The 12,227-nt window shown below is 34.9% G+C and overlaps 1 protein-coding gene across 1 annotated transcript; it reads left to right on the forward strand.

Moving 5' to 3' along the window:
• Positions 1-373: 373 nt before the first annotated feature.
• On the forward strand, positions 374-11,293 carry LOC125874138 (mitochondrial import receptor subunit TOM40-1-like). The gene is made up of 11 exons (XM_049554975.1): positions 374-652; positions 5,023-5,104; positions 5,218-5,317; positions 5,404-5,499; positions 5,587-5,637; positions 5,829-5,894; positions 7,926-8,027; positions 8,677-8,745; positions 8,819-8,902; positions 10,571-10,666; positions 10,919-11,293. Exons 1-11 carry the CDS (start codon positions 511-513, stop codon positions 10,973-10,975), a joined length of 945 nt encoding a protein of 314 aa, XP_049410932.1. The 5' UTR covers positions 374-510; the 3' UTR covers positions 10,976-11,293.
• Positions 11,294-12,227: the final 934 nt, after the last annotated feature.

A 12,227-nucleotide genomic window follows, 5' to 3' on the forward strand; every position in this document is an offset into this window, starting at 1 on the left:
TTAACGTGATATACGCATGCAATGCAATAAATTTCGAATTTTGAGATTTAAACAAATCTATCTTTGACCGTAAATTTTTTATATATCTTTTAATTATTTTGCATTGTCAATTATTGTGACTTATAATACTTTTTACGTAGTTTACAAATATATATATCTCATTTCAAAATAATTGAAAATTTCACATATAAGTTTTTTATCAAACTTAAATTGTTTAACTCTCGAAAAACAACAAATATCACTGGGACAGAAGAAATATATGTATACCATTTCATAGAAGAAAACGAAAGTACTTCCAGATGTCACATGAAAAATGAAGCCACTCAAAAACGGGTCGGGTCAACCGAAATTTTAAGGGTTTTATTTCTTTCTGTATTTAGGCGAAGGGTTTTACTACTTCTCTCACTCTAGTGAGCTTTTCTTCCTTTATAGCCGCAGTCAGGAGGAAGAAGAAGGAAAACAGAATCGAATTTCTTCCTTCTTTTTGTTTATTAATTTATTTTTGTGCAAATGGCTACTCTCATTCCTCCGTCAGTTATAGTTCCACCGGCGAATTCAAAGTCGGCGGCCGTCGAATCGGAGAAAGAGAAAGTTGATTACCTTAACTTACCTTGTCCAATTCCTTATGAAGAAATCCATCGTGAAGCTCTCAGTTAGTATTTTTATCCTTTTACTTCTCCTTTGATCATTTGTTGCTATTAAATTTTAATGAAATCGGTTTTGATTGGAGAGATATGGATGTATAGGGTTTATAAGGATGTGACGGTACAGTTGAAATGGTTCAGAATAGAGTGGATTAAATGTAGAAGATTTATGTAGCTGGATCCTGTAATTGAGAAGCTCTCAGTTAGTATTATTATCATTTACTTCTCGCCTATGATCCGTTGTTGCTTTTAAATTTAATGGAATTGATTTGAGTAGAGTGAAATGGATACTTATGATTTATAAGGATGTGGCAGTATGGTTCGGAATAGGGTGGATTAGGTGTAGAAGGTTTAGGTATCCTGTAATTGAGAAGAAGCTCTCAGGTGGTATTGCTATCATTTACTTCTCGCCTATGATCAGTTGTTGCTTTTAAGATTTAATGAAATTGGTTTGAGTAGAGTGGAATGGATGTATATAATTTATAAGGATGTGGCGGTAAATGGTTTGGAATAGAGTGGATTAGATGTAGAAGCTTTATGTAGCCGGATCCTGTAATTGAGAAGCTCTCAGTTGTTTGCAGATTGCTTTGCGTGTTGTAAGAATTGAAACGTGATTTTAAGTATGGAGTTTTAATTTTTAATGTTATGTTGCCTCTAATGGTTAGGGATGAGGTTTCATGGTGCAAGTCTGTAAGATATATACAAATGATATTGTCTAATTGACAAAATTACTGACAAGTCGATCGGAAGCTGGAATTGTAGGATGGGAAGTTAAATTCATATATGTATCGTAAATATAACTTGCATAAGAAGGAAGGTGATGCGAGAACTACACAATCTGGACATCTAGATTTTGTCTTTTAGGTGAATGACAAGATAGAATTAGATATTAGATAACTAAAATAAATGTAGAAGATTTATGTAAAGGATCCTGTAATTGAGTAATAGTTGATTTCCTGTTATCTGCAGATTGGGTTCCTTTGCATTTCTAAGAATTGAAATGTGTTTTGAAGTATGGAGTTTCAACTTTTTAATATTATGTCGCCTCCGATGGTGTAGGAATTAGGTTTCACGGTGCAATTCTGCAAGATATATACAAACGCTGTTGTCTTATTGACAAAATGACTGAAAAGTGGATCAAAAAAGTTGGAATTGTAGGATGGGAAGTTAAACCATAAACCATATATGTATCCTAAATATAACTTGCATAAAAAGGAAAGTGATGCGAGAATGACACAATCTAGACATCTAGATTTAGTCTTCTGGGTAATGACAAGATAGAATAAGATATATGATAACTAAAATAGATGTAGAAGATTTATGTAGCGGATCTTGTAATTGAGCAGTATTTCATTTCTTGTTGTCTGCAGATTGCTTTAGCGTATTCTAAGAATTGAAAATGTGATTTGAAGTATGGAGTTTCAACTTATAATATTATGTCGCATCCAATGGTGTAGGAATTAGGTTTCATGGTGCAAGTCTGCAAGATATGTACAAATGAAATTGTCTTATTGACAAAATGACTGACAAGTGGATCGAAAAAGTTGGAATTGTAGGATGGGAAGTTAAACCATATATGTATCGTAAAGTATAACTTGCATAAGAAGGAAGGTGATGCAAGAACAATACAATCTAGATATTTAGATTTAGTCTTCTAGGTAAATGACATAATATAATAAGATATAAGATAACTAAAATAGAGGACTCTTACAAGCGTGTAATGCGGCAAGAAGAAACCTAACAAAATGAAAATTAGTTTTGTAGAGTGGTTGTAGATTTTGAGAGGAACAATGTTATATGATAGTGAATGTTGCGTCTACAAGGCCATGTATATCCTAAGATCAATATTACTAAAATCTAGATGTTAAAATGAATGTGTAGTTGTAGAAGAGCTTTTGAAAGGAAAGAACATGATTTCGTACATCCGAGGAATAATTTATATGATAGTGAATGTTGGGTCTACAAGGCCATGTTTATCCTAAGATCAGTGTCACTAAAATCTAGATGTTAAAATGAATGTGAAGTCGTAGAAGAGCTTTTGAAAGGAAGGAACTTGATTTCATACATCCAAGGACTAATTTCATAAATGTTTTGTCTTTTTGGTGCACTTGAGGTTCTTATATCATATGTTTTTGTTGATTCTCTTTTTTTTTTTTTTTTTTTGGTATAGCTCTTGTATACGGGAGCTTTCTATCTTATGAACAAAATTATACTGTACTTGATATAAGAAAATAGATTAGGAATGATCATGTCCTATAGAGGATAAAATTAGCACATGTAGAATGCCAAAGTAAGAGAAGGCCGTCTATGATTGTATGGCACTATTTTTTAAGGGAGAATAATAAGTTTGTAGTCTTCATTGGGGATTTGGGGTAAATCCAGAATTCCAATTCTTTGGTGATGTGAAGTTGCCACACTTGGCAGTTGATGTTTCTTTTTTCTTGCATATTCCGATTTTTTCCCCAACTCTTATTCCTAAGACTGTTCCCACCCGGGCCTCTGTAATTGGTGTAACCTTGTAGGAACTTTGTATGAATCTCTTCTTGCCACTTATTAGATTACCTTTTATTTAATACTCCCTCCGTTTTAAATTAGTAGTCACTTCAACTCAAAAAAATTAACCCCAAATATTTTCTAGTATAAAATTAAAGTATGCAAGCATTTTCAACTATACCCTCATAGTTCTTTTTCTTTTTAATATTGTTCAATTCTCAAAAAACTTCTAATAAACAGGGTAACTCAATAGGTAATACCCTGCTTTTATTATGTTTCTTATTGGGCATGAAAAAAAAGCTAAAACGATGATTAAATGGTATGGATAGGGTATTTTAAGGGGCGTGTAAAAGTAAACATGACAAGTTAAATGGATTGAATGGAGTACGTCATTAATGTACTTCTATTATTATTTATTAATATCCTTGTAAGATCGTTATTAAGTTATAATATATGTGAAGGCTCCAAATTGAAGTTATAACTATTATAATATACATTTACAATCATTGAAACTTTTGTTGTAATAGATGATTCTATACAGCATACCTAGTGTAATCTGTAATCCACAAGTGGGGTCGGGGGTAAATTATATATGATCCTATACAACAACAATATATCCAGTGTTACAACAAATGAATTTTGCAAGAACTCTTGGCACATGAAATAATTAGTGGAATTAAAACATAATAAATATCGAAATAAATTCATTTCTATCTATAACTAAGAAATAACATGCTCACAAATTCATAAAAATACCAATAATTTTTTATTTATGATCTTCATTGAATTATAATTATTTACATATTTTAAATCAGGTTATTTAATACAATATCGAATCACTTGTGTCGTTTTGATATTTTCTAGTTCTCCGGCCAAACTTACTTCCTCATAAATGACTTTTTATTTAAAGTTATCCATTTATGTGATTAAGAATTTTAATAATTATGAAGACTTATCAACAAGATATGTTTAACGTGCCATTAGATTACATTAGTTGTAAAGTAAAAATATGGTACAAATTGTACTTCTTTAATTAAAATTACTACTTCTATATTTTAAGTTTGGGTCTGGGGCTCTGGGGCTCTGGGCTTAGCACGACCCCCATGGAACTAGTATAGAACTACATATGACAATCTGATGATGGAAGATGATAAAGAGAAGATGAGATTAGCATGCCCCCACTAGGATGATACACAGAAATTGAGAAAAAAGAAGATGAGATCGACCTAAACTACATGGACAGAAGTTGTATCACAACACATACAATCTCTCATAATCATGTGAGCTAAGAATAGAACACAATGGAAGTGAGGATCCATATATGCGATAACACTAGTCGGGACTAAGGCGTAGTTATTGTTGTTACACTTACATTAGGTTTTTTTTTTTCAGTATTCGTTGTATTCTAGTTAGATATTTATAGAGGAATAAGTCTACGATTTGGAGAAGTTATTTTATATTTAGTATGGAATGAAATGGGCTTGCATAGAGAGCAGAATGGATAAAAAAGATTCATATATCTAACCTCAACTGGTTTGAGATTGTGTTTAGTTGTGTGTTTGTTGTGAATGCTCTAGGTTTAGCAAGAAATACTGCCTCTACATTCTAATTCAACCTTGCATTTGGGAAAAGAGGGTGGGCTAATAGTTGTTTGATTCATTGTGTGTACATGTAAAGTTGTGTCCAGTAGTCTTCTTTATCAAAACCTGGAGAGCTGGTTGTTGAAACCACTATAAAGTTAAATTAATGCGGTGCTTCTATTGCAGTTATAGTGTTTCCTTTCATGTTCATATGTAAGCAGCTTTGGTGCTCTTAAATGTGACACTCCTATATTATTGTTATTGTTTTGGTGAAGGAAATAACTAATTCATGTCTCTATTGGCAGTGTCTTTAAAGCCCGAGCTTTTTGAAGGACTGCGTTTTGATTTTACCAAAGGACTTAATCAGAGATTTTCACTCAGTCATAGGTAGATTTTATATACTCGACAAATATATTATATTTGTAGCTATGTTCCCTCCATTGCTCTAGGGGAAGAGGTGTTCTCTTATTGATAACAATTGTGTTCTTACCTTTTATCAGTGTTTTTATGGGGCCTACAGAACTTCCTACTCAGTCTGCAGACATCGTCAAAATACCAACTGCACACTATGAGTTTGGTGCCAACTTTATAGATCCACAGGTCTGTAGTTGAATTTTATTTTTCCAACTGCCTGAACTCATTGAGGATCAAATAGTGGTGACAATGACATCCTACTAATGCTACAGATGATGCTTATTGGGAGAGTAATGACAGATGGTAGGGTGAATGCTAGGGTGAAGTGTGATTTGTCTGAGAATCTTTCATTGAAAGCCAATGGTCAGGTATTAAATGATATCTGCAACTGTTGCTTTCCCTTCCATAATTCTGTGGAGCGACTGTATGTCTCATAATTACTATCTTCTTAACAGCTGACTGGTGAACCACACATGTCACATGGCATGGTTAATTTTGATTACAAGGTAATTATTCTCTCTGTTTATGCAAGAGGATATTCGTGCATATAATTCATAAGATTTAATTGATCCATCCAGGCTATTCTGGTCACTCTTCCTATTTCATTCAAGTAGTACTATTCTCATACCATGTTGCAGGCCATTTGACTTGGGAATAATGATTATTGTATATTTTCGTTGTTGTTGTTGTTTATAAGGGTAAAGACTACAGGACTCAATTTCAACTTGGCAATGGTGCATTACTTGGAGCCAGCTACATCCAGGTATTGTTACTCCTCATTGCTGTCGATACTTATTTTTCTTCAATATTTCCATCATAGCGTTCGACTCTGGCATTTTCTCCCAAACTTTTCTAGAAAACGTTTTTCTTGAGGCGAGGGTCTATCGGAAACAGCCTCTCTACCCCACAAAGGTAGGGGTAAGGTCTGCATACACCACTTCATCCTCCCCAGGCCCACTTGTGGGGATATATCAAGTATGTCAGAAAGTAAATGACCTTTTCTCAGTCCATTATGTATATGAACTGTTATAATGCGTCAGACATTTATGTCCTCAAGTTACACGATGTATCGTGAAGTTTCAAAGGTTCAGTAAATTTTGTCGTACTTGATACGATGAGTTGGAATAGTATTTTATCACTTACAAGTGTGTGTTTAGGTTTAAAAATGAAAAGATAATAATGTGTGACATTGTGCTGTCAACTGGAATTAAAAGCCTAGTGACTGAGAGAGAGAGAGCAAAGGGAACCATCAGGAGTTGTTATAGCATCAATAAGAGATCAATGGTAATGTAGTTTGTGAAACATCAGATTACTTAATTGGATTAAATGCTAAGAAGAGAAGAAGACACTAGTGATTAATGTGGGTCACATTCTCTAACAACTCCTTGATAACTTAGAATATTACTTTTTAAGTGTTTCTTTACTAATTATTAGCTTTAGTATCTAGACCTCATCCTGTTCCCTCAACCCCTGATGACAAGAAGGGACTGCCAACCACTCTGTACTCCCTTTGGCCACAAAATGTTCTCTGTGACGAGAACAGTGTCATGCTACTCAATCTGCATCAACTACATACCCATTACTTTACAAAAGTAAAACATTTAAAGGAAACCTCCATCATTTACCTTCTCACAAGAACGACCAACTGAAATAGTAGACAATTTCCACCATCATTTACGCTGTTATTTAAGCTAGCCAATGAGTAGCTGTAATTGTGACATCTGTTTGACGCCATTGTTTTGGTAAGAAATGTCATGAGTTCAAGTTTGTCATTTGCACTTCTTTCTGGACAGCAGTTGACATCAACTAAAATATTTATTTTTTTTGTGAGGGATCAATTGACATCCCAACAAAGTTTCTTAGGTGGGGTTTCATTTGATTTATTGTGGATTGGAATATGGAAAACCAAGCAAAGCGCGAAGAGTGGTGTGGTAGACACATGGTTTTGGGTGTGAACGAGCATTATGGATAGTGGTGGTTAGGCATATATGTGGTTTATTTTTGTGTAATTCAGAGTTTGTTTTGATGAGGTCATCCCTTGGCAGAAGACTTCAACGTGGAAATTCCTTGTTCATAGTTGTCGGATTAGGTGTCTTAACGCTGCATGGTCTATTTGTGTCATTGGGAAGAAAGATCTGAATAGACTAGGAAAGTATGGCAAGGATAGTGCAGATATAATCCCCTTTTAAAGAGGATGGGGCCTCCCCTATGTCTTTGATGGTTGGCAACTTGGATTACTCTAATTTAAATGTCCCCACTCACATTGGCTCATTTTGCTGAAAAGTGTTTTGGAATTAAAAGATGAATTCTTTAAATAATTGGGCACAATGTGTATAGGTGAGCTTCTACAGGTACCATTGCTTTATGCTCTTCTTTATGGTGAAGTTGCTTCCATATTATCAATAATTATAAAAGACTGTGTTGAAACCTTCTTATAAAAGCTTGCTATTAGTAATTTGCTTCTTTGGGTTTTGTTCCTTGGTGGCTGCTCGACTACAAAGTACAAACTTAGTGTCATCCTCTATAAATTGGAGAGTTGAGACAGTAATGGAAGATTGGAAATTGCAAATGCTATAGCAATATTATTTTTCGCTTTTGTCCCTTCGGGATGCCGGGATATCTAATAAATTGGTTTGATATCATCTACCACCTATTGGTCAATCATGGTTCCTTGTGGTTCGTATTATATACCAGAGAATGAGTAAAGCTGTCCTTATATCAATATCATATGCAGATAAATTGTGTGGTATTATGTTTTTAGCTTTGCTAACTGAACCTTTATGTGCTCTTGCAGAGTGTCGGTCCACATTTGTCTCTGGGTGGAGAAGTGTTCTGGGCTGGTCAGCATCGGAAATCTGGCATTGGTTATGCTGCTCGCTACAACACAGATAAAATGGTATTCTGCCTAATACTAGATGTTAGAAATTTTTTATCTGGATTCGAGGCATTATAATATTTGTTCAAATGATGAATGACTTGTTTGGGATTGAGGTGTAGTTGTAATTACTGTTATTGTGTTGGTAATACATGGTAGCAGCTTGAATTTCATTGCTGTTTTACAATTAGTTCTTTTTGGTACTTGCTAACTATTTCAGTTGATTGAGAAGACTTCTATTTAAATTCAGTTAAAGTCCTTCCAGAAAACTAATATGTATCATGCCCAAGTTAGATATTTGATTGATTGCTTTGTCTGAGTAAGTTTTTTCAGTAGCTATAACATCAAGGGCAGTGTGTCATTATTCTCCTTCATCTGTTGTATGAATAGCTCTAGAATAAAATTGAACTGCAGGTCTTCCAGATGCAAAAGGATTTGTATTATATCGTTTTGACTTGGTATTTTCAATGTTATGTCAAACAGGAACATCAAAATATTCAGGTTTCTGAGTATAAACCCTCCCAAAGAGAAAACATATCTATTATATTTTCTTTTGTCGATTTCACCAGCATTAATTTCTTGTAGTTGTCTTTTTTGTAGGTGTATTTCATCTTTCCAGGTTTTTTTTAATGGTTTTCACATTATTCAGTGTTTGTTAATTTATCTGCAGGTTGCTGCAGGGCAAGTTGCTAGTACTGGAATGGTTGCACTGAGTTATGTTCAGAAAATTTCTGATAAGGTTGTAAGAGTCACTAGTATCTTAACAATTGCATTTGTGACTTGCTTTTCTTGAACTCTTTCCTTCCATGCAGGTGTCTCTAGCATCAGATTTTATGTACAACTACATGTCAAGAGATGTAACAGCAAGCTTTGGTTATGATTACATCCTTCGGCAGGTAACCTTTTGTTGTAAATTCTTTCCGGAAATCTAACTTGATTTCCTGCAGGCTACTGTTTGTCTTTCGTACTTTAACTCCTGTGCATTTCCAGCAGTTTTGCAGTTTCCTGTTGGCTTTGAGAGACCCTTACTCTGAGAAGGGTGTAGTTTTTTCCTAGTTTCTAACCTGCTGCAACTGTCCTGTATCCAGTGAAAAATGAACGCTCCAAATTTAATACCTCAATATTGTCGTTATCTTTTTCAAAATGATTACATGCAGACTCCAATAGATCATTTCTTGCCCTTAGGTTAGACACCTTGCCTTAGGTTTCGACACCTTGATGGTAGAATCGTTCTAGCATTATAATCCAGTTAATTTTAAAGACTGACTACCACGTCTTCCCTGTATATTGCATGGACTGACTTGGTGTGTGCCCGTGAGTCCATATTTTTGTAGCAGCCCTGCAGCCCTTCATTCTTGCTTCCTAAATAACCAAAATATATGGACTATCGGGTTTCATATGTTTTCTCTTTCATATCTTTCTGCTATGTGACATCTCATTTCTTTTTGCAATGTGACATCTTGTTTCTGTAGTGTTAAGAGTTTCAGAATACTAAACCTGTTAGGAATCCGATGTACCTAAGTGTGGTAAGGTAGATAATTAGGAGTCTTTTGTAGAGAATCATCTCTGCTTAAATTTTCTACTTTTTTTGGGATATCATATGCGTATGGGGTGTTCTCCCCGAAGTGGTATACAAGGTAAATTGACCTAAATACCGTGACTCCTAATTATGATAGAACGGGGAAATTCAGTGCTATTAACCTAAATGTGTAAAATGAGATGCGAGAAGTGAGACAGATGATTTGGGCATGTGAGGAGGAGGTGCACGGATGCGTCAGTTAGTAGGTGTGAGAGATTGGCTATGGCAGAAGTTAGGAGAGGTAGAGGTATGCCGAAAAAGAGCTGGGTGGGGTGATCCGACATGACTTGGCACAAATTCAGTTTATTGAGGAGTGACCCTAGATAGGAAAGTATGGAAGTCGAGAATTAGGATAGAAGGTTAGTAGGTAGGCGAGTGTTGTTGCACTTTATGTGGTAGAGGGAAGGGCCTAGTGGCAGTTTATTTGGTTGTCATAGTTTCTTGCCATCATGCTTTGATAATATTCCTTTTGAGCCGAGGGTGTATTAGAAACAATCTCTCTATTCTACAAAGGTAGGGCTAAGGTCTGCGTACATCCTACCCTTCCTAGATTCCACTTGTGAGATTACACAGGGTATGTTGTTGTTGGATAACTGTGACCACAGGGACAACTTGTGCGCACCTCGACTAAGTCCAATGTGTACCTACTACCTCCGACCAATACATGTACCGAGTAATTTCGTCCACCTAGGTTTTAGATGGATGGGAGAAATCAACTAGTGTTTTTGCCTCTTGCTGAGATTTGAACAGTGACCCCTCATGGTTCTCAAATCACTTCATTTACTACTAGGTCACCCTTGGGTGTAGAGACATGTAGAAACTTTTTGTGGGCTGTTGTTATGCGTTTTGCAAGGGGTTATGATTAATGAAAGCTCATTAAGTTGATCTTATATTTGTGACTGCATTGCGACCATGTTGGGACATCTAATCAACCTTTCTCATTCTTGTCTTTGTTTACTGAATCAACATTATGCGTGCATTGCAGTGCCGTCTCAGAGGGAAGATTGATTCCAATGGTTGTGTAGCTGCTTTCTTGGAAGAGCGCTTGAACATGGGTCTTAATTTCATTCTTTCAGCTGAGGTAAGTGGCATATGTTTTTTTTTTTAAATCTTGTTGTAGCTCCTTTACAACATACCTATTCTTGTTTTCTTTTCCTTCGGATAACCGTGAAATTTCTTAAGGCAGCTAGTGCATGGATTGAAACTCTTATATTAGGGGCACCCCTCTTATCTATTTCCCTCCTTCATGCTTATACTTGTTGGAATCCAATCTCACAGTTTGGTAGAATGACTTTCATTGGTGTCCTAACTGTGTTCCTTATCGCTTGTTCAGGTCGATCACAAAAAGAAAGACTACAAGTTCGGTTTTGGACTCACAGTTGGAGAATAGAGGAGGCAAGCTTAAACAGGGATTAGGTATTAGCATATGAGCACAAGATTAAAATTGAAAGCATCTTAACAAGTGATGCTTTTTCTCAGCGATAAAAGAATCGAAACATCAGTTTTGTATTTTTATCGAGCGACATTGGTTCTGGAACATACATTTTCATCAACTGGTGCAACTAGTCACTAATAGTTGATTTTGCAATTTCGGAAAATTCTTTTAGACAGTTTAGAATTGTAGAGTTGACTTTATTTTGATAAAGAGATCTACCATTCTGATTTTACTGGATGCTGTATGCTTAATAATTCTATGGTTAAATTTAATGTAGTGTTTAGAGATTTTGAAGGTGTTTGAATACCTGCTTTGTGAAAACAAGGGGAAATCATAGTTCAGATTCCAACAAAGATAACAGTTAGTAATTTTCTTCGTCTAGTATTTGTGATGGTGGGAGATAGCAAGCATCTAGTGAAATACTCGAGGTGGTTCAGATACCATCCTAATAAAAAGGAAGTGTCAATCATCTATGTCTGTTTCAGACTATGTGAATTTTCTATAGTCAATTTGTAATTCTCTTGAGATAATGTAGTCGGTGTAATAATATAGCATAGGGAATTATGAAGGTGGTAGAATTAGGTAGATGCTTAGGCTTTTATCAAATTTTTAGGGATATCTTGCGCGAAAATATTATGTGATTTCTTTTATCTATTTTAATTTTTACAAATAAAAATATCTAGTATTTATTGCGGGGAGAAAACAAGTATGCGATGGTTCAAATATCATGGGTTATCAAAAAGGATAGTTGATAAATAAAAAATGAAGTAATTGCAATAAATATTTTTATTGATATGATTCAATTGCATACATTATTGACATAGCACATACACGTGCTCTTTAATTAGGTTTAAGTTGAAATTTATGTCCAATTTTAAGTATGCATGACTCAAACTATGTCATCGACGGCCCTTTAAAGTTGTCTGTATAATTCATTTTAACACCTCAACTAAGAGTTGTACTTATTGAACACTTTTATCCATTTGAATTAGAACCATCTTAACATTTTTTTGACAATCAAATAAAAAATATAAAGTGAGTGTAGTACACTCTCAATAATGTGGCAAATTACCGAATAAATGATGTATCTGTGGCATTTTGAGTAAAAATAATAATATGACAAAAAAAAAGGAAAAATATTTCTAGGTATTGTCCACCTACCGTCGACTTCAACTTCTTTTTTCAAAATGTCGCCGTACATCCTCCA

This window comes from Solanum stenotomum, chromosome 8 (genome assembly GCF_019186545.1).
Source record: "Solanum stenotomum isolate F172 chromosome 8, ASM1918654v1, whole genome shotgun sequence".
In the NCBI taxonomy this organism is placed as follows: domain Eukaryota; kingdom Viridiplantae; phylum Streptophyta; class Magnoliopsida; order Solanales; family Solanaceae; genus Solanum; species Solanum stenotomum.

What these genes read in the sequence shown, in the direction of transcription:
- LOC125874138 (XM_049554975.1), top strand. Translation starts at nt 511, where the DNA reads ATGGCTACTCTCATTCCTCCGTCAGTTATAGTTCCACCGGCGAATTCA. An exon ending in AGATTTTCACTCAGTCATAG is followed by an intron (nt 5,105 to 5,217) that starts GTAGATTTTATA and finishes ACCTTTTATCAG; the next exon opens with TGTTTTTATGGGGCCTACAG. An exon ending in TTCAGAAAATTTCTGATAAG is followed by an intron (nt 8,746 to 8,818) that starts GTTGTAAGAGTC and finishes CCTTCCATGCAG; the next exon opens with GTGTCTCTAGCATCAGATTT.